Source organism: Zootoca vivipara, chromosome 1 (genome assembly GCF_965207765.1).
Source record: "Zootoca vivipara chromosome 1, rZooViv2.hap1.1, whole genome shotgun sequence".
NCBI classification, from domain to species: domain Eukaryota; kingdom Metazoa; phylum Chordata; class Lepidosauria; order Squamata; family Lacertidae; genus Zootoca; species Zootoca vivipara.
In genome coordinates this window covers 21611732-21631648 of record NC_142582.1, presented here as the reverse complement: position 1 = coordinate 21631648, position 19917 = coordinate 21611732, and the positions used below count along the sequence as shown (strand labels likewise).

The window sequence follows — 19917 nt, the reverse complement described above, 5'->3', positions numbered from 1 at the left end:
TTCTTCCAAGAATCTCATGCCCCCCCCCTTTCATTTTGCTTTTGCAACAACCTAGTGAGATGAGTTAAGCTGGGAGATAGTGATTGGTCTAGTCACCCAGTGAGATTCATGGCTGAGCCCCCCATTCTAATCAGACATACCTATATAATGGTGACAGAAGTAAATATTGCACAAAGTCTTACAGAACACCTTGTACAAGTGAAGGAGCTCCTATGGAACTGGGGTAGATTTTGTCATTCAACATTCTTCCACTAAGTCAGAAGGAGTTCAACTATGCTTGGAAAAGGTTTTCTTCTAAATGAAGATCACCTTTGGATCTAACCTATTATCCTTTCAACCTTCCATACTCTGCGGAAAGATGTCATGATTTAGGGGCAAGGGTACACAGTGTAAGACCCATAGGACACCTGTAGTGTGACATGGGTTTCCCTACATAAAACTCCACCTGATTTTTCTTGTAAGAATCTGTCCCCTGATAGTCATCACATGGCACAATGCAGGATTCCATAGATCAGGAGACCTTAGCAAGTTATCTAGACCCTTGCAGTAGCTAACTTTGATGTAGATACTTTGCTATTAATTCTCTTATGTACCTGTTGCAATGGGAAAAGATCAAAGAACCCTAGAATTGCAGTTGCTATGATTGTGTGTTTCTGTGTATGCAAATCAGTTCATGTCCTTTGTATATGCCTGTTTGTAGTAATTACAGTCACCTGGCAAGGGTGTTTATAGGACATCTAACCCCACAGCAAAATTTAAAAAATAACCCATCTTTAAAATATTAACAGTGGAAGAATGGCCTGAAGAGGTGGAGGAGGAGGAAGAAGTGGAAGAAGCAGAAATTTATGAAAGAGAGGAGGAGATTTCTTATGAAAGGGAGGAGGAAATTTCTTATGAGAGAGAGGAGATCTCTTATGAGAGAGAGGAGGAGATTTCTGAAGTAACAGGTATGCCTCAATTCAACAGCCAGCAGCAAATCTTGCTATAGTATAATATCTGCCATTATATCCTTTGGGTTGAATTGAACGTAATTATTTAATGCCCTTTTGAAATTAAGCCAATCATTTGCTGCTTATGATATGATTTACTTTGTTCAGAACCCAAACAAAGGTTTAAAAGAGTAGATTTAAGAGTACATACACTTTTTCTTTTCTTATTTTTTCCATCATTCTTATTTTCACATGAAAATACAGAAATAAACCCAAGTGTCCTGTTCTCAAATGTACAAATATAGGCAGAGCACTGCAAGCCAATTTGTGTAAGAAAAAGAGATTCCTGCATCAACACAGATAACACAGATTATTTAGGGTGGCTCAACTTTCAGAGCCTCATCACTCTCTCAAGAAAGCTGGAACCACCAGAAACAGACAGAAAAAGAACTACATATTTGAAGGAGATAATATTTATTTATTTATTTATTTATTCTTTAATTCATACGATTTATTACTTGCTTTTCATTATAAAATAATTCCAAATATTAGCCACCTTCATATTAGCCACCTAGCGCTAAACAAAACAGAAGTACATGAAATCTAACTTACCTAAAGCCATTGCTCCAAGAGCTATGGAATTAAAGGATGTGATCTAATACCCCATTTCATACGGCTGCCCCCCATTTATTGCACAAACCATTGAGACAGGCCCTTTCATGGGTGTGATTTTTTTTTCAAGGAAGTTGAGATATGTCATCTCTTGCTGAAGTCCCTGTGGATGTTTACATTGACTTCAATAGGAACTGGGAAGTAATCTACTCCTAGAACTCACTTTTTTTTTCCTATGAAATGATCAGGAGAGAGAGTATGGCCTCAGTTGAGAGGAAAGTAGGGATGGGGAACCTATGGCCCTCCAGAGCTTGTTGGACTCCCAACAACCCCAGCTAGCATAGCCAATGGTTAGGAATTACAGGAGTTGTAGCCCAGCAATATCTGTCCCTGGAGTAAACCGACCTGCACATGTACTAGGAGTAACATGAAAGTAAATATATGTGATCCTATCACTGAGTGTTTGTAAGAGTTGTGGCTTTCTTTTTTTGTTAATTGTATCAACATGTGCATGTCAACTGTTCAACTATACCTTCTGAATATCTTTACATTAACAGAAGAGGCCTACTACGCAGAGGAGACAGTGCATGAAGAAGTCCCACCAGTTAAAGGTATACCGGCAACTCTTTGGTATTAAAGTATCAACTCTTCAATATAGATGTTTAACAGCTGTCTGACCCATGCTTGTTACTATTGTATTTGTGCTTGTATTTTGCTGTTGTTGTTGTAGTGCTCAAAGTATTACGAACTATCTTTTTTGACTGGCAAGGACCTGTTTGCAAATTCCTGTGCCTTTCTCAATTGAAATAACTCTAATTGCCAGCAATGGATGGGCCATTTTGCTTTCATATAACACCTTGTGTATCTTTTTATTCTGCTCTGCAGAGATGAGTATATCTGTGTGTGTGTGTGTGTGTGTGTGTGTTTTTCTGTGTGTGTATATAAAACAGAATTAGCATCTGAACATTTCAACTGAATTTTTCACTGAAATATGGATTCATTTCCTTATTTTTCCATACTGTTTGAATAACATGCACAACGAACATAACTGATACTTAAATATTCTTCCTGAAGTGCCTGAGGTTCGGAAGAAACCTGAACCAGAAAAGAAAGTACCAGTTGCTGTTCCCAAGAAAGTGGAAGCCCCCCCAGCTAGAGGTATACATATAGACTGCTTTTTTCACTTAAGCAAAATTAGGGTTGGCATACGTCCAGATTTTCTCGGACATTACCGGGATTTCAAAGGCTCAACAACTTTGGGGTTTGTCTAAAAAAGCTCAACAACTTTCGGGGTGCCCTGGTTTTTACTTTTTGAAATATGGCAACCCTAGGCAAAATGCTTTTTCTTTTTTGTCGTCTGTCATCTAAACTATTTGAGTTGATGTTAATCTCTTTTGCATTAAGTGTGAGGAATTGCTTGCCTCTAAGCGATCTAGCTGTGCATTTACTCTGTGAAATGTATGTGTTGTAAGTCCTTAATGTGCTTTCCTATTGATGTTAAAATCACTCCAACGTTATAAAATTATGTAAAAAAAAATTACTTTAAAAAAGCTTTATTTAAACATTTGAATATTACAAAACAAAACAAGAGAGAAAAAGCCAACAGTTCAAAACAAACAATATATATTCAGTATATTCAAACAAACTTAAAGAAAAAGGAAAAAAACCTTTTCCCCCTTTTTTTAAGTGGCCAAGAAAGCTCCTCCTGAGGAACGGGCACCACCTAAAGCAAAAGAACCGCCAACACCAAAAGGTAACACACACAAAATCATGTCAGTAATGTGTTTTGTCTAGATAGCGTCATGTATATATTTTGTTGCTCCATTTCACATAAGAATTATCTGGGTTTTATGCACATTGATCTCTTGAGGGACTGTCACCTCTTTCAATCTTCTTTCAGTAATGTTGTCAGTTCCTCAGTCTCTTTTACTGTCTCATTCATGTTTTATGTATGGTAAATAATGAATCAGTATTTTTAAATGGAACTGGATTGTATTCAAAATATATTCCTGCCATTCTGAGATGGAACCACATGGAATATTCCTACCTTTGTTTGTTGTTTTTAAGTGACCGAAGTACACAAGAAAAAGGTTGTCACTGAAGAAAAAGTAACAGTCACTAAGAAGGAGGAGGCTCCACCAAAAAGAGGTATATAGAGTTTTAAATTCTGTGGAATTTATATATGTATCTTAAGATTCCTTGGGAACTAAAGAACTGCACAGCAAACGCAAGAAACACAGGGGACTCAGTCCTCAACTATCTCCCTCCATGATGCACAGCAAGCCACTTTTGAAACCTAATGAACTTTCAAAGGCTATTTGAGATATAGCATGGGAGAGCAATATAGCAGGGGGAGAAAGAATTTATTGTTCAAACAAAAATAGTTGACATAAACCTTTTCTTTTAGCATGTCTGTTTCTTTAGGCATGCCAAAGGTAACTCTTTGCATCCCATATTTTGCCCTAGTGGTCTCATTATGTTAAATAGTCTGCGTTTCCTTTCCTTGTTTTATGTACAATGTCAAGATCTCTGTACCTTGAATCATTTTGTTACCTGATTATATTTGTCACATGTACGTGATTTAAGTCACCTGAAAATATATAATATCTTTAAAGTCCCAGCTGTGCCAAAGAAAGCCGTGCCGGAGGAGAAAGTCCCCGTTCCGGTTCCCAAGAAAGCAGCGGCACCACCTGCTAAAGGTACACCTGCTTCTCTGACTCTGCAAGAGGGCTTTTGAATAGATCAGAAACAGGCACCCGCTGGAGTTGTGAACCAGCTGCTTCTGATAAGGAAAAAGTAAACTTGACTAAATTTCACAGAAATGTTCTGCTCTGTCTCAAAACAGAGACACTTGAGACACTTGAAACGCTGGTGTTAATGAATTCCTGTAGGCACTTTGCCTCCACAACTTCGAGCAGCTGGCCTTTGCTGATCTGCAGCAGTTCATTGTATTGACTGTGTAGTGTGTAAGGTCTTTTGCAATATTGTTTTTATGTGGGTAAAACTGCCATGTGCTTTAGATCTCCTATGGCATTCTTGTTTTGTGAGACATTTCTCTGTCACTGTTAAAAGCTGTCCTGAATCTTAATGTCCTTCTTGAAAGTTTTCTGCCGTGTACACTCTTTTGGACCTTTTTTTAAAGAAAGAAAGAAAGAAAATGGTTTCATAAATATTATTTCTGTTTAAAAATCTGCAGTGAATATTTTACATTATGATGCCTTTGGATAAGAAATAACTATTTCTGTTCTTGAAAAAGAGCAAATTCCATAAACCAAAAGCAGGCCAGTTAATTATCTAAGTGTGTTGACAAGTTTTTGCTAAATGTATGTCTGCTTAATATTATGTTGTCATGTTGGTCTCCTGTATTAGAAAATCTTGAGATATCAAATGTCTATGAAGTTTTCTTTGTCTATAATCCTCTTACAAGACCACCAACAGCAGCACTTCAGAGAGAGGGTTTTAAATTCACAACGTGGTTTTCTTACATTTCCTATCTTTCAAGTGCCAGAAGTTCCAAAGACAGTTGTCTCAGAAGAAAAAATATCTATTGCTGTCCCCAAAAGGAAAGCAGCCCCTCCAGAAAAAGGTATACAAGCTTTGAAGTAAACTAAATTAAAGTACAAGTGGTTAATGTGCTAACAACCTGCCTATTAATTCTCATATCCAACCCTAAGTTATTAAGGAAATTCTTTTTTCTGCTCCAAATACATTTGAGAGGATATTGCTTTGGGCACTCCCCTCCCCCAATTTATTTATTTTATTTAAACCTAGAAGGCTTGTCTTAAAAGTTAACATTTGTTTTGCAACTGCTTGATCAATCTTATCAAAATTCCCGTTGTCTGACTCAAATAGTTTTTCCCATAAGAAATGCTAAAGTTCAATACTGTGTCTTTAATAACAGTTGTGGAAGAGCACTGGGGGTATTCGGAAGAAATGTCTGTTTCTCTTCATACAGAGGAGGAAGTTTCATATACAGGTATGAACTCAACCAGGGTAGGGGAACAGGAATCCTAACCAATTCACCGTATAGATTAATGGCAGGGTGAGAATGTAAAATGAGCCTACTAGATCAGGCTAATGGCCCATCTAGTCTAGCATCCCGTTTTCACAATGCATGAGATGCCTTTGGGAAGAATGTGGATATCATTCTTTTATATTAAAATGAGGTGTATCTAAAGGTGTTCGACAAATCCTTTAGAGGCTTCCATCAGCCAAACGGTGAGGAAAAGTGATTTTCGCCAAACCCCTCTTGCTCTCACAGCTCCCATCCCTCTGCTCCACAAATGTGCTCTGTGGGAGGTGGCATGGAGGGTGTAGAGGGGAAGGCAATTTGGTGAAAACTGATGTTTCCTTCCCTGTTCTGCTGACAGAAACCTCCACATTCTGAAAACAACGACCACCTCCTCCTGTCGGTGGAGGTACATCTTTGGAAACAACCCAATCTGTCTTTTTCTTACATTAGCAGAACTATTAGTTCTAGAACTAAACCAGTGCAAATCCTTAATTCACTAAAGAAGTTCACTGATATAAAGCAGTGGTGCAGGATAGTATTCATGTAAGAATTACTGAGGGTGTTCAACTTCATTCATGATGAGGCAAAAAAGAAGCAGTTTGTTGGCCTAAAACCACAGCTAACAGTTGACTTTTGGTTGGTTGGCTTCCCCCCACCCTCCAACAGAGTAAATTTCACAGGTTGTATCAATTGTTGGTTTGTTTGTTCATTTTTGGCTTGGATGACTGCTACAGTTGTCACATCCCATAAAGCTGAAGGCTTCAATCTTCCCACATAATCTCTTCTAGAATGTTCTTCAAAATGTCAGTAACCTAGAAAGAGACTTAGCATAATACCCACTTAATGTAATCAGACTTTCAATGACTTGCACCCCTTTGATTTACCATAGCAGCTTGCAATGAAAGTCCCTATGTGCTATCTTGAAAAATCCTATAGATTACTGTCTAGAGTATTTTTAAGTAATAGCCCCTGAACAAATGGGCAGCTTTCCAATATGTTAGACGTATAGACTCCACTGATCCTAACAACAAAAGGGTGTATATGCACTACACCAGTAAGAAGACGGATGTATAAAGAGTATACCTGCAACTATGTGTTAGCCACATCTTGTCCAAATGTTTGTTTATCTGTCTGGCAGCATAAATGCTTGTTTCTGTCAAATATCTTGCTGCTCTTTATGGCCTTCTGTACCTTTACCATCAAAGCTCTGAAACATAAATATACTGTGTCTTTAAAGTTCCCGAAGAACCTGAGAGAATTCCCACAAAACAGAAAATGCCCATATCAATTGCTGCTAAAGTGAAGAAACCTCCAGCTAAAGGTAAATTTAATATTGTGCCAATGTGTGCTCTTTGTGTGCCATAAGTGTATAGTGTCTGCTACTGTATATCTGAGTGTCCTAGTCCTAGCTTGATTCTTTCATTGCAATGAAATTTGGTTCTTAGTATGCATTAATGCGTTAGCTAAGACTCTTGAAAATTCGTATTTTTAAAGTGCCCGAAGTCCGTAAGACCGTTATTCGAAAAGAAATCGTTCATGTGGAAGTTCCCCAATATGAAGAGGAGGAAGAGGCTCCCCAATATGAAGAGGAGGAAGTCACACAATATGAGGAGGAGGAAGTCACACAATATGAGAAAGAAGTCTCTCATTATGAGGAGGAAGTCACCCAATATGAGGAAGAAGTCACCCAATATGAGGAGGAAGTACCTCAATATGAAGAGGAGGAAGTTCCTCATTATGAAGAAGTTCCTGAGTATGAGGAAGAGGAAGAAGTGTCTCCTCCACCTCCTCCAGCTAAAGGTAAAATCCCAGTTTACAAGCGCATTACAAAAAAGGATCTTTTTTTTTTAAAAAAAAGCTCTTGGTTTGGCTTTGGCTTTTGCTCGCTTGGTTATTTATTTGGTTTTTGCTTTCAGTTCATTTTGCTTTCAGTTCATTTTGCTCTCCTTTCTTATGAGATGTGTGTGGTGCAGCTCATGTTGCAAGTAGAAATAGCTATAGTTCAATTAGAGAATATCCCAGAAACACTGGGCTTGTCCGCACTAGGCAGTGTCTTTAGTCCTAGCAAAACTCTCAGGAGTATATTTCATTTCCACCCAGGCTTCTCCAAGTTGAATAAAATGCCAATCCAGCAAGCTAGTTGTGTGCCAAAACCCTGTGACACCACAGTTCCCAGGGAGTAAATAACCAGAGAAGAAAGCAGCATATAGTTTTGGGGTAAAATAGATTACAAATATATAATAATTACAAATTATTACAAATATAATAATAATTTATTTTTTATACCCCGCGCATCTGGCTGGGTTTCCCCAGCCACTCTGGGTGGCTTCCAACAGAAAAAAATAAAATAATCTATTAAACATTAAAACAGGGCTGCCTTCATATGCCTCCCTAAACAGGGCTGCCTTCATATGTCTTCTAAAAATCTGGTAGCTGTTTTTCTCTTTGACATCTGATGGGAGGGCGTTCCACAGGGCGGGTGCCACTACCGAGAAAGCCCTCTGTTTGGTTCCCTGCAACTCGGCTTCTTGCAATGAGGGAACCGCCAGAAGGCCCTCGGTACTGGACCTCAGTGTCCGGGCAGAACGATGGGGGTGGAGACGCTCCTTCAGGTATACTGGACCGAGGCCATTTAGGGCTTTAAAGGTCAGCACCAACACTTTGAATTGAGCTCAGAAACGTACTGGGAGCCAATTAATAGAACATCTGATAGCATTGACCTACGACCTATGCTCTACTGAATAGTGAGATCAGGAAGAAAATGTCTAGCATCTGATAGTATCCCCATGTTCTTGCATTGCCAACCAGCCCTCTCCATGTGCCGGGCAATATATCTTAACCATAGAGGAGATGGGACATTTCTCCTCCATGACCTTCCCTTAAATAACTTATCTTTGAATCTCTGATTTTGAATTACTCTCCCCTCCCAGCACCAGTGCCCCCATCTGTGGAAGGAGTGTGGCTTTGTGGTAAAACATCTGCTTTGAATGTAGAAGGTCCCAGTTTCAATCCCTGGCATTGCCAGGTAGGACTAAGAATTCCCCGTTTGTCATTATACAGTCATACCTTGGAAGTTGAATGGAATGCGTTCCAGAAGCCCATTTGACTTCCAAAACATTTGGAAACCAAAGTGTGGCTTCTGATTGGCTGCAAGAGCTTCGTGGAGCCAATCAGAAGCCACGAAGCTCCTGCAGCCAATTGGAAGCTGCAGAAGCCCCATCAGATGTTTGGCTTCCAAAAATAGTTCACAAACAGGAGCAGTCACTTCCGGGTTTGCAGCATTCAGGAGCCAAAACGCCCATGGTGTTTGGGATCCAAGGTATGACTGTAATTGACAAGGAGCTAGATGGACCAATGGTCTGGCTTGATTATTTTAAAAAGCTATGTATGCCCCATTTCACACTATTCAGGAAGGAGCCCCAACACTCTGGAGAGGACTCTCAGGGGATGCAAGTGGCTGTAAGGAGGAAGAGGGAGCAAGCAACTTTCCTTAAGTTAACTTAGCTTTGGAGGGGGGGGGTCATGTCATAGTGTTGCAATACAGCTGTGTTCTTATGGTGCGTCTTGGTGCATCCATTCTTTTAAATACAATCCTATCCTTCAAGTGCCTGAGGTACCGAAGAAACCCATCCCTGAGAAAAAGGCTCCTCCTGCACCTGTCCCCAAGAAGAAGGAAGCTCCTCCAGCAAAAGGTACATCATCTCTTCATTTGGTGTCCTCAAACTCTTGCTTTCAGTTCATTAAGTTTGTTGGCTCAGTGGTGTTCGTGGGCTGGGGATCAACTGTAGACATATCACTAGCAGTGCCCTTTGTCGACTCTCTGTTTTAATGTGCTGTGTGAATGGTGTGCTGTCCTCAACAATCTCTTGCCCTATCTTTAAAGTGCCTGAGGTGCCAAAGAAACCCGTCCCGGAAGAAAAGGTTCCGGTTCCTAAACGAAAAGAAGCCCCACCAGCTAAAGGTAAATCAGTGTGAGGCTTGCCCTGTGCAAATAAACTTACCTATTAGGCTACAACTAGGCTGTTAATTGCAATGATGTACTTACATTTTCCTGTTGTGTTGATGTTGTGTCTCGACACACTTTGGGCATATTTATGTGGTATTATTGTCGTGCAAACTGAAAACAATAACCTTTAATGCTGTTAAATGTAAATTCTTGTTTATTTTATTCAACAACAAAAAATCTTCTTGGTCAATGTCTTCTTGTGTTTTGTGTCACTGTTCTCCATCTTCTTTTGGAAACCAAATTCTATGCTCAAAGTACTGTCTCTTTCCATTGAAGTGCCTGAAGTGCCCAAGAAAGTGGTCCCTGAAGAGAAAGTACCTGCTCCTAAAAAAGTGGAAGCTCCTCCCGCTAAAGGTATCGTCCCCTTGTTCACCTGGTCATCCTTTTAAACCAGGGTTTCCCCAAACTTGGGTTTCCAGCTGGTTTTTTGGACTACAATGCCCATCATCCCTGACCACTTGTTCTGCTAGCTCAGGATGATGGGCGTTGTAATCCAAAAACAACTGGTGTCTCAAGTTTGGGAAGCCCTGTTGTAAGCAATTAACCTGCTACATTACACAGCAGGGCTGCAGTTTGTTGTACCTCTCCCTGGGTGGTCAATACCACGAAAGGTGGGCTTGTAAATATAAATATTAAAGAAACACTATATCAGTGAGGAAAACCCCTTGCCCTTGTGGCTCAGATGCAGCACATTCTTCTTTTAGTTCTTTTGCTTTGTGATGTCTCAATACTGGAAGGAATAAAATCAATCTGAAAATTAATCTTTTTTAAGTGCCGGCCGTGCCGAAAAAAGCCGTGCCAGAAGAGAAAGTGCCTGTTGCGGTCCCCAAAAAACCAGAGCCTGCTCCACCTAAAGGTATCTGAAATAATATTTGAAAGATATAGCTTATACATACATGTGTTAGTGCTTTGCCCATGGTTTAACATAGAGATAAAAGGTAAAGGTACCCTTGATCGTTAGGTCCAGCCGTGGACGACTCTGGAGTTGCGTACTCATCTTGCTCTATAGGCCAATGGAGCTGGCATTTGTCTGCAGACAGCTTCCAGGTCATGTGGCCAGCATGACTAAGCCACTTCTGGCGAACCAGAGCAGCGCACGATATGTGCAGAATATTGCAGCAAGCAATATTAACCATGCAGAAGCAACAAGATGTGTAGATTTACAACCACAGACACACCCACCCGAGATATCAGTGGCTTTTATGTTTTGTCTTCTGCTCCATCTGTTCTTTCTTTTTTGTGATACAATGTGCATACAAAGTCTGTTTCTTGGTGTCTTTAAAGTGCCTGAGATACCCAAGAAAGCTGTGTCTGAAGCAAAGGTGCCTCTCACTGTGCCCAAAAAACCAGAACCACCAGCTAAAGGTATACCAACCCAATCATAATCAGTCTTCTTGATCTCATGTGTTTCTTTAATCTTAGAAGTGATGCCTGTGTATGTCAAATATAGTTGTTGTCCCTTGCCTGTCAGCTCTTTCTATTTCTGTCTCTTTCTTTGTCACAACAAACCCATAAATCACATTCTTCAAATTAAATCTTTGAAGTGCCGCACATACCAAAGGAGCCTGTCCCAGAAGAAGCACCTGTTTATATACCTGAAGAAGAGGAAGCTATACCTGAAAAAGGTACATCAGCTCACCATCATTATCCTTATCAAAGACCTCTTTTAAAAATAAGAGCAATCATATGATCTGTGTCTTTTGCTTTATGTTCTCTAAAAGTCATGCAATCTGATCTTATGCATGTTTACTCAGGAATAAATTCTGCTAGGCTTACCAAACTCTGGGCAAGCAGAGTTTTGCTCATTCAGTGGGACTTCCCTTCCCCCCTTTTCCCATGCAACCCCCCCCCCCATCTGCTCAAATAGTCCCCTGACTTCCATATGTGAATTTTGAGGGTGCACAGAGGGGCACTGCAGGTGGGAGGAAACAACAGGAAAGTTCCATTGGGTAATCAGTAAAACAGCATTGGAGACAATGAACTATTCCTCCCAAGTGAATGGGCCATAGGACTGCAGACATACTTTTAATTGCAACCTAAATACTTCTCTTTCTTGATCTTGTATCATGCTGTAATTTTCTTTATAACACCTCTGAAAATAATTTTACAAACCTTTTTTTCTAAAGACATAAATAATAGCACTTAACTATTTAAAGATAACTGTTTCTAAGTAAAGATATTTGCATAGCCATACTCAAGAGGTGCACCATCCGATGTCGGAGGCAAACCATGTAAACTGGTTTTGGAGAAGACATTGGGTAGGTATCCGAGATCAACCAGCCTGCCTGCTGGTTGTTGATAGTTGGGTCAAGAGGTCACGCCCCGACACACATCAAGTGTGATACTACCCGCCAGGCCACCTCTCAACGGGGTGCTATGGTCCATTGGCCTCCATGTGACCTCTGAGCAGCAATATCCCTTCCCAAACCCCTTTAACAGGGTACCCAGCTGTAAAAAGCTCCAGACCCGATTCCTTAACCTTAACTCATGATCTGATTTGGTATAATGACACTTCTTTCAACACTGTGGGATTTACTCCTAAGTAAACATGAAGAGGATTGCTGTGCATTGTTTAGTTATCATGAACAGAGGCCCACATACTGTTTTGCAAATTGTTTTGGAAACTCCGCAAAATTTCAAATGTAGTGTGTGATATGCCATGGCTGCTGTTCCGAGAGGAATAGGCACAAATTCTGTTATGCAAAGCAAATTCATGGATTGTGGCCTATGCTGTGACCTGTGTTTGTGCTCCCTGCCCTGCCCCAACCCCAGCGTGAGCTATGTTTCTCTTTCCGAAGTGGATTAAAAATCAAAATTCTTAATCCGGAAAATATGTGTTTAAAGTCCCAGAAATGCCAAAGAAAGTCATCCCAGAAAAGAGAGTCCCTGCAGCTGTTCCCAAAAAAGTGGAGCCTCCTCCTGCAAAAGGTACATTAACATATACAAAGAATTAGTGTATGTTTTCTTCAGTTGTACTAACAACCTGACCTTCCAGAAGATAAAAGAAACTTCTTGTTTGCCAGTGAATTCAGGGGGATTTAAACTGTGTGCAGGAAATATTTCAACATGTGTATAGCGCAACATGTTTGTCCTGTGTCACTTTTGTCTGTTTGGCATGTATGGAAAAGTGCTTCCCGGCGAATAATGTCTATTGAGTTCTTGAATTGCTGAAGTGCTCGTTTTGCTAATTTCTTGCTTTTTTGTACACCACTTCCTGTTCTTGGTGCTTCTTGGTGTTATGTTAGCACTGAGGATTATTGTTATTCTAATTTTTAAAACAACAATATTCTCAAAACACTATCGTGCTTTTTTTTTAAAGTGGCTGAGGTTCCTAAACCCGTCCCTGAAGAGAAAGTGCTCATTCCCAAAAAGGTGCCGTCTCCTCCAGCAAAAGGTATAGCCATATATCAAAACCAGAATGCTTTTAGTATTTACTTTAAGTATAGAAATTATCGTTATGTCTAGGAGCACTGAAACACATAGCTAACAATGCTGTGAAGTCTTATATGTTTGTGTGTGTGTGGCGGCTTTAAATTGAGTCTATGCTGTCTTTAAAGTGCCTGAGGTTCCTAAGCCTGTTCTGGAGGAAAAAGTCCCTGCTGCCAAAAAGATGCCAGCTCCTCCCAAAAAAGGTATATCCAATCTTTAAAACAGCGTGCAATTTTTATTTTTATTTTGTCCATACACTGATAACCATTTGTATTAATTAATTAGCTATTAAAGTGGGGTTGCTGTAATGTCATACCTGATGTTCACTTTTGGGAATATGGCAAAGTTTGTCTGAATAGATAGCTCTTAAACGTTGCAATGTCATATGTGTTTGTCCGCGTTGGCTCGAGACCAAATTCTTAAAATGACTCAATATTCTTTAAAGTGCCTGAAGTTCCCAAACCTGTCCCAGAAGAGAAAGTCCCTGTTCCTAAAAAGGTGGCAGCTCCTCCAGAGAAAGGTATATCCATAAATCTATACATATAGATACGTAAGATGATAACATTCACCATGCCATTAACCAGTCACTTTGTTGTTGTTCTCCCATGACGTTTGAACTTGAACCTACTAAACAATGCCATCCTATACAGTTCGACTCAGAAATAAGTCCCATTGGGATCTATAGGACTGGTGCCCAGGGAAATAAGTATAGGATTGCATCCTAAATCAGCGTAGTGATTTGTGTCATCTTGTATGTCTCTGTGTTGCTTGTGATCTTGTAGTTTGACTGATATTGTGCAATATAAAAAATTTAAAAACGCTAAAGTAGCGGTGTCGTGTCTTTAAAGTGCCTGAGGTACCCAAGAAAGTTGTCCCTGAAAAGAAGGTACCAACTGCTCCTCCTAAAAAAGTAGAGGCTCCACCTGCAAAAGGTACACCTCTTCTTATCTGTGTTAAAATGTTCTTCTTTCATATTACTAATTATATGTGTTTTCTCACAGACTGTCAAATATACATTAGTAACTTCTTGCATTCATTTTTATTCATGTTTTATGAATTATGTGGTTTTTGTATACTTGGTAAACAATTTAAAAATGCCTACCTAAAACAGCACTGCATTTTTTAATATCTCTCAGGGAAAAAAATCTGCTGTTAAATCAAAGAAAATTCTTCCACCTAATTTTGTTTCTGTGCATCTCTAAATATCTTGCAAAGAGAATTTATCATTAATCTTTTCTAACATCTTCTAGTCTATTACTATCAGCTAATAGCATTACAGGTATCATTTTTTTTTACTTTTAAAAACCCTTCTTGTAATTATTTGATAACTTTGGGTGGTTTTCTTTCTATGTTTGCTTTGTATGCTTATTATGCACTAGCAAGTCTTTGAAATAATGAAAAATTAATGCTATCTTTAAAGTGCCTGTGGTACCTAAGAAACCCATCCCTGAAGAACAGGTCACTGTCGAAAAATACTTCTATGAAGAATATGAGAAATATGAGACATACGAGAAGACTGAGGAGTTTCTTCAGGTAGAAGAGGGTGAAGAACCTGAAGAATATGAGGAAGCCCCAGAACCTGAAAGATATGAAGAAGCTCCAGAAGAACCTGAAGTCGAGCAATACGAGGAAGCTCCAGAAGAATTTGAACAGTATGAAGAAGCTCCAGAACCGGAGGAACTTGAGTACTATGAAGAGGTTCGGGAGACAAAGGAGATTGAAGAATATGAGGAAGTGTATGAGGTTCCACCAGCAATAGGTATATTAATCATTTTTTTGTTGTCTGTTGCTGCCCTGAGATTGAACATTCTTTTGCATGCCCAAATTTCCCCTCCCAAAAAAATCCACCCCAGTGTTCCCTGCTTTTGTGCTTACAAGGGTTCCCAGAGTGGGTCAAACCAACTTTGCTGTTGTTACTGAAGAGTTCAAAAGCTCACGATGGGCATATCCTCTTTTAATGATTAGAGACTTCTTCTGTAATTGTAATTACAGTCTTCTGAATTTGGTGATTTGGTTTCTTTGTAAATAACTAAAAACTCCTCCGTAAAATGTTTTTCAAGTGCCTGAGGTGCCTAAAAGAGCCATTGCTGAAGAAAAAGTAAAAGTTGCTGTGCCTAAAAAAGAGGAAGCTCCACCAGCTAAAGGTACATAAAGCTGCGGAATCTGTTCCTTTGTGTACCCTGAAAAATCAGATGCCCTTATGGGTGACCATTGCCCTTACATTTCAGTTTTCGCTAGCTGTTAAGATCACAGATAGGACATTAATTTTAATATGTCACTATGGCTTGTATCCATTGTTAGTCATAGTTATAACAGACCCAATGAAATTAAAGGTCATGACTAACATAGGCCCATTAATTTCACTGTGTCTGCTCTGAGTTGGATACAAATCTGTCTAAGGGCATGAGCTATGTACACGTCTGATAGCTTTTCCTCAGTTCTGTTAAGCCAATGCCCAGCCAGCTAGCGAGGAACTCCCCCAGCTTGCGCCTCTGATTGGTCAATGTGAACCTGGCTTTGCTGGGCAAAAAGTTGCACCCATGGCCATGACAACTGGGGGGAATTCCCCATCAGCCGGCAACCATGTGTGTTCAGCTGCCAGGGGAGGAGACCTTCCGGAGTGGCTTTTCAGAGGAAGAATGGGGCTTGAGAGAGGGTATAGTTGGGTTGTGGTTCCAAACCACCTAAGTTTCATTACGTTTAGTGGAACAGTTTCCCATATATGTATGCAACTAGATAAGAGAAGGCAGATCAATATAGCTAACAAACTAGGATAGATAATTTTTTTACTTCTCTGTCAAACTTTGCCCCTTTGCGTCTCTGTCGTTTTTAAAACCCCTTTCTGTCATTTTGTGTGGCATTTTAAGTCTGTTTTGTTTATTCTTGCACTTGATTCATAATTCAAAGAACGACAAATTCTTAAAAGAAATGCGTGTTTTTAAAGTGCCCGCAGCAAAAAAGAAGCCAGAAGAAAAAGTACCTCTTGCTGTTCCTAAGAAAGAAGTGACTCCGCCACCTAAAGGTACATTCACTCTTCGCTATCTTGTGTATCTTTCATCTTCTCTCTGTGTATTTTGTATAAATGTGTTGTACACCTTCATTTGGTATGTTGTGTTTGTTCTGTATGTGTACGTATTCGTGATGTGTCCTTGTGTTTTGTGTTCCCTTCTTTTGTAATTATGTATATAGCATTCATCCAAGATTCAAAAATAACTAAACAAAAGTATTGTATCTTTAAAGTGCCTGAGATACCTAAGAAAGCTGTTCCTGAAGAAAAAGTGCCTAAGACTGTTCCCAAAAGAAAAGAGCCTTCACCAACTAAAGGTAGATTCAGTAGTAAGACAGAAAGAATGTTGACATTCCTGCGTTCTCGTCTTTGGTGTTATCACTAACGCCTCAGAAGAGAACTTTCAGCAATGCGCACATTATTTTAGAAGTGTGTATTTCTCCAAATAAGCTTGAGTACATGCTCTATCTTTAAAGTGCCTGCCATTCCCAAGAGAGCCGTCCCTGAAGAAAAAGTATCCGTCACTACCTATGAAGCAGAAGAACCTGCCACAGTAAAAGGTAGATGGAATTTTGAATAGGCAAGAACAACAAAAAAGTATATCTCCATCAGTATAGTTGCATGACCAGTGTGCTTAGATCACAGCAGTAAGGCCCTTAGCTGCTCTTGGCACAAGTGTATCATAAATCCTATGAAACCTGGAAAAAACATTTTCATTTACAAAAATCTGTTGACTAGGTTGACAACAGCTGTGATTGGAAGATGTCCTAAATAAAGTGATGGCATTTATTGTATAAAGGAAAAAAGGTATAGCTGACATTAGAAAATGTATTTTATCGGCCAGGCCACTTTATTAAATTTAAATTGCTCATTATCCCCTTCTTTCCTGCATAGGAAACCATTAAAATGATATTCTGCCCCTGAAGTATTTAAAATGGAAAAAAGAATTTGTTTAGTTATTCTTTTCTCTGTGTTATTGTTGTCTTGTGTTTAAAGATGTTATAACTTTTTATAAAAAAACCACCAACTAAAAGAAAACTAATATCTTTAAAGCTCCTGCAGTTCATGAGAAAACATTCATGGAAGAAAAAGTTACATATATTATCTCCAGAGAAAAGGAAGGTGCTGCAGTTGAAGGTACACCAGAGTTTTATTCAATTTGCAAAATAACTAAGCTTGAAAAGCTCGGTTAAACAATTTAATTGGCACTGAAAATAGTAAGAGGTGTCTGATTTTGTAGACTTTATTATATCAAACACCTTATCATGTTGTGTTTTGCTTAATCAAAATGTCATGATTTAAAATATTATTGTCCACATGTTTTGGCCTAAGGACATATTGCAGTGAAGTAGCAGGTCTTATGGTCCAATGGTGGGATTCTGGCTCCAGTGCTGAAGCTCCTTTGCAAAGCTTCCTATCAATCATTTGACCTGCCCAGTCTGAAACAAATGCACTTGGCCAAACATAGACATAAAGGAAGGAATCTGAGTTGTTAGCATGCGGAGCAGAGCCTGTTGTCTCTGTGTCAAGAAGAGCATAGTAATGCAGCTGCTGTGGCAAAAACCACTGTTTCTGCTGTTAACCATTTCACTTTTAGAAGACAAAAGAAACAACATAGCTGTCAGAGAGCAAATCATAAATGAGTTGTGCTTCTTTAGCTCTAGGATTATTCCTGTTTTAACTTCGTTTGTTTTCTTGATCTGCTGGTCTTCACTGTGTGCTGTTTTTTTTTTGTTTTTTTCTAACCTGTCCTTTGCGTGTCCTTTTGAAACGTCTCAAATATACTAATATCTTTAAAGTGCTTGAACTGGAAGAGGAAGCTGTCCCAGAAGAAACGGCTCCCATTGGTGTCCCTATAAAACAGAAAGCTCCGCCCATTAAAGGTACATACACCACCTCTTCCGCTAACTTCCAAAAGCAAGCAATTCGTCTGTTCTTTTTGACTTATGTGTGACATAATTGTATACATACTCAAAAATAAACTAATATCTTTAAAGTGCCTCCAGCGGCAAAGAAAGCTGTGCCAGAGAAGAAGAAACCTACTCCAGTACCTAAAGAAGAGGCACCACCCGTCAAAGGTAACACACTTCTAGTTACAACTGCAATGAAATGATACATTTCGCCATTTTATTTCCCCGCCTGCTATTCTCTTATATAATTCAGTGTTGTGCAATTTAGGCTAATTTCTTGCCAAATTAATTACAAATTATTCCATGCAATTTTAGGGGGAATAATTAGATGGGATAAAATTCAGATCACCTGTACAAGAAATTTGAATAGGAATAGGAATATTGCTTTTCATCTAGAATCGCTGCTCTTGCAAAGCAGAGACAAATGCAGAAGGCTCAATTGGCCATAAGGAAATGTTTTGTCGCTGTAATTCTATCATGGAAGATACGTGTCAAATTCTTCCAAGATCATTGAATTATGTGTGTGTGTGTCCTGTTGTTTTGTCTGTGGTCTGCAATAACCTCTTATTTTAAAATGCCCACGTTTCTAAAAAAAGACTAATATCTTTAAAGCACCTGAGATTCGAGAAAAGGCTGTTTCACAAGAAATAATTCCTACTCCATCGGTCTCAAAAGAATTGGAACCTCCGGCAGCTAAAGGTACATCAGCCATTCGATGAAAGTGATAATGAATTAGCAAATTTCAAGGCATTTAAATGTGCCATAATAGCTCATTGTCATAAATTTCAGGGTGTTGTGTGCCAACGTCAATAACTGTTTATTTAGTTTGTCTGTTTCTTTGTGTTTCACAACTTTTTTAATTTAATGCCGCAAACTAATATCTTTAAAGTGCCTGTGATTCGAAAGAAAGCCATTTCGGAGGAACAAGTAACAGTTCAAGTATCTAGGAAAGAAGCTACACACTACGAAGGTACATAATCCTTTAATTAGAATGTTTTATCTAAAAGTCTTCTAACTTGTCATTGCTTTATGTTACAGAGCCCAAGCCCAGGTTGTCATGTATACTAAAGGTGTTTATGGCCATTTGATTGGCCATCCACACCCCATTCATATTACTAATTGGATAGACTTTAAGTAAATTCATTTTCAAATACAGCAATAGACACACATGGGGAATTGTTTCAAGGTTTAGAAATTATTTAGGCTGCCTTTTTCGTGTGTCTCAGATGTAGCCTAATAAAAACCATTCTCATAAAGCATTAAGGGAGAAAAATGAAAACTTGGGTGAAAAATAAAATAGCATAAGATCCAGTTAATGATAGAACAGTTCAGTAGCAATGAAAAACTTTTTTCAGAACTTAACTGAAGATTGGAATAACTGGAAACCAGAAAGGCGGATAACTTAGATTTTAATTAGATTAGACCAGGCACCCCCAAAATTAGGCCCTCCAGATGTTTTGGACTACAATTCCCATCATCCCTGACCACTGGTCCTGTTAGCTAGGGATCATGGGAGTTGTAGGCCAAAACATCTGGAGGGCCGCAGTTTGGGGATGCCTGGATTAGACCAACTGGCTTCAGTGGGACCAAACTTTATAACTAGTGAGACGAACCATAAAAGTATGACTAGTGCTCAGTTGATGGATGAGCCTTAACTTGCCCTGGTAGACACATGAGAGCAGAAAAATAACCAGACTGTACAATGGTGATAAAATCAGGCCCAATTCTTATTGACAGCTGCAGACAGGGTAAAGGTTGGCATGGCATTGGGTCCCAGGATCAGTTCCTTATTCCACAAGCACCATGTTGATGGAATGAATCCACTGAGTTTGGCACAGTCCAAACCTGTTCAGTGGGAGTTGGCCAGTGTTGAACCTTGTCATGGTGCACGCCAAGCAAGGAAGGTCTCACTGGGCAACCAGGGTGCAGATTCCGATCAGGCAAATACCCTGACATCGAACTTGGGGGTGATGTGATCAATTCTCTCCTCAGGCCCCTTATGTTGATCTTGC

The 19917-nt window shown here is 39.4% G+C and overlaps 1 protein-coding gene across 50 annotated transcripts in view; it reads left to right on the top strand.

The window, feature by feature from the left end:
* Positions 1 to 19917, top strand: part of TTN (titin) — a 290139-nt gene that overhangs the window by 132362 nt on the left and 137860 nt on the right. For 38 of the 50 annotated variants that reach the window (XM_088676590.1, XM_088676579.1, XM_088676604.1 and 35 more), the window contains 31 exons: positions 789 to 947; positions 2099 to 2152; positions 2616 to 2699; positions 3229 to 3294; positions 3609 to 3689; positions 4157 to 4240; positions 5044 to 5127; positions 5443 to 5517; positions 6791 to 6874; positions 7048 to 7353; positions 9159 to 9245; positions 9437 to 9514; positions 9836 to 9913; positions 10332 to 10415; positions 10844 to 10924; positions 11104 to 11184; positions 12404 to 12487; positions 12879 to 12953; positions 13117 to 13191; positions 13434 to 13508; positions 13837 to 13920; positions 14409 to 14747; positions 15049 to 15132; positions 15933 to 16010; positions 16229 to 16312; positions 16472 to 16555; positions 17049 to 17132; positions 17795 to 17878; positions 17993 to 18073; positions 18518 to 18604; positions 18795 to 18875. In XM_088676590.1, coding sequence (XP_088532716.1) covers positions 789 to 947; positions 2099 to 2152; positions 2616 to 2699; positions 3229 to 3294; positions 3609 to 3689; positions 4157 to 4240; positions 5044 to 5127; positions 5443 to 5517; positions 6791 to 6874; positions 7048 to 7353; positions 9159 to 9245; positions 9437 to 9514; positions 9836 to 9913; positions 10332 to 10415; positions 10844 to 10924; positions 11104 to 11184; positions 12404 to 12487; positions 12879 to 12953; positions 13117 to 13191; positions 13434 to 13508; positions 13837 to 13920; positions 14409 to 14747; positions 15049 to 15132; positions 15933 to 16010; positions 16229 to 16312; positions 16472 to 16555; positions 17049 to 17132; positions 17795 to 17878; positions 17993 to 18073; positions 18518 to 18604; positions 18795 to 18875 — 3045 coding nt within the window. The remainder of the gene's footprint in view (positions 1 to 788; positions 948 to 2098; positions 2153 to 2615; positions 2700 to 3228; positions 3295 to 3608; positions 3690 to 4156; positions 4241 to 5043; positions 5128 to 5442; positions 5518 to 6790; positions 6875 to 7047; positions 7354 to 9158; positions 9246 to 9436; positions 9515 to 9835; positions 9914 to 10331; positions 10416 to 10843; positions 10925 to 11103; positions 11185 to 12403; positions 12488 to 12878; positions 12954 to 13116; positions 13192 to 13433; positions 13509 to 13836; positions 13921 to 14408; positions 14748 to 15048; positions 15133 to 15932; positions 16011 to 16228; positions 16313 to 16471; positions 16556 to 17048; positions 17133 to 17794; positions 17879 to 17992; positions 18074 to 18517; positions 18605 to 18794; positions 18876 to 19917) is intronic. The other 12 variants (XM_088676461.1, XM_088676479.1, XM_088676441.1 and 9 more) reach the window with 5 other exon arrangements.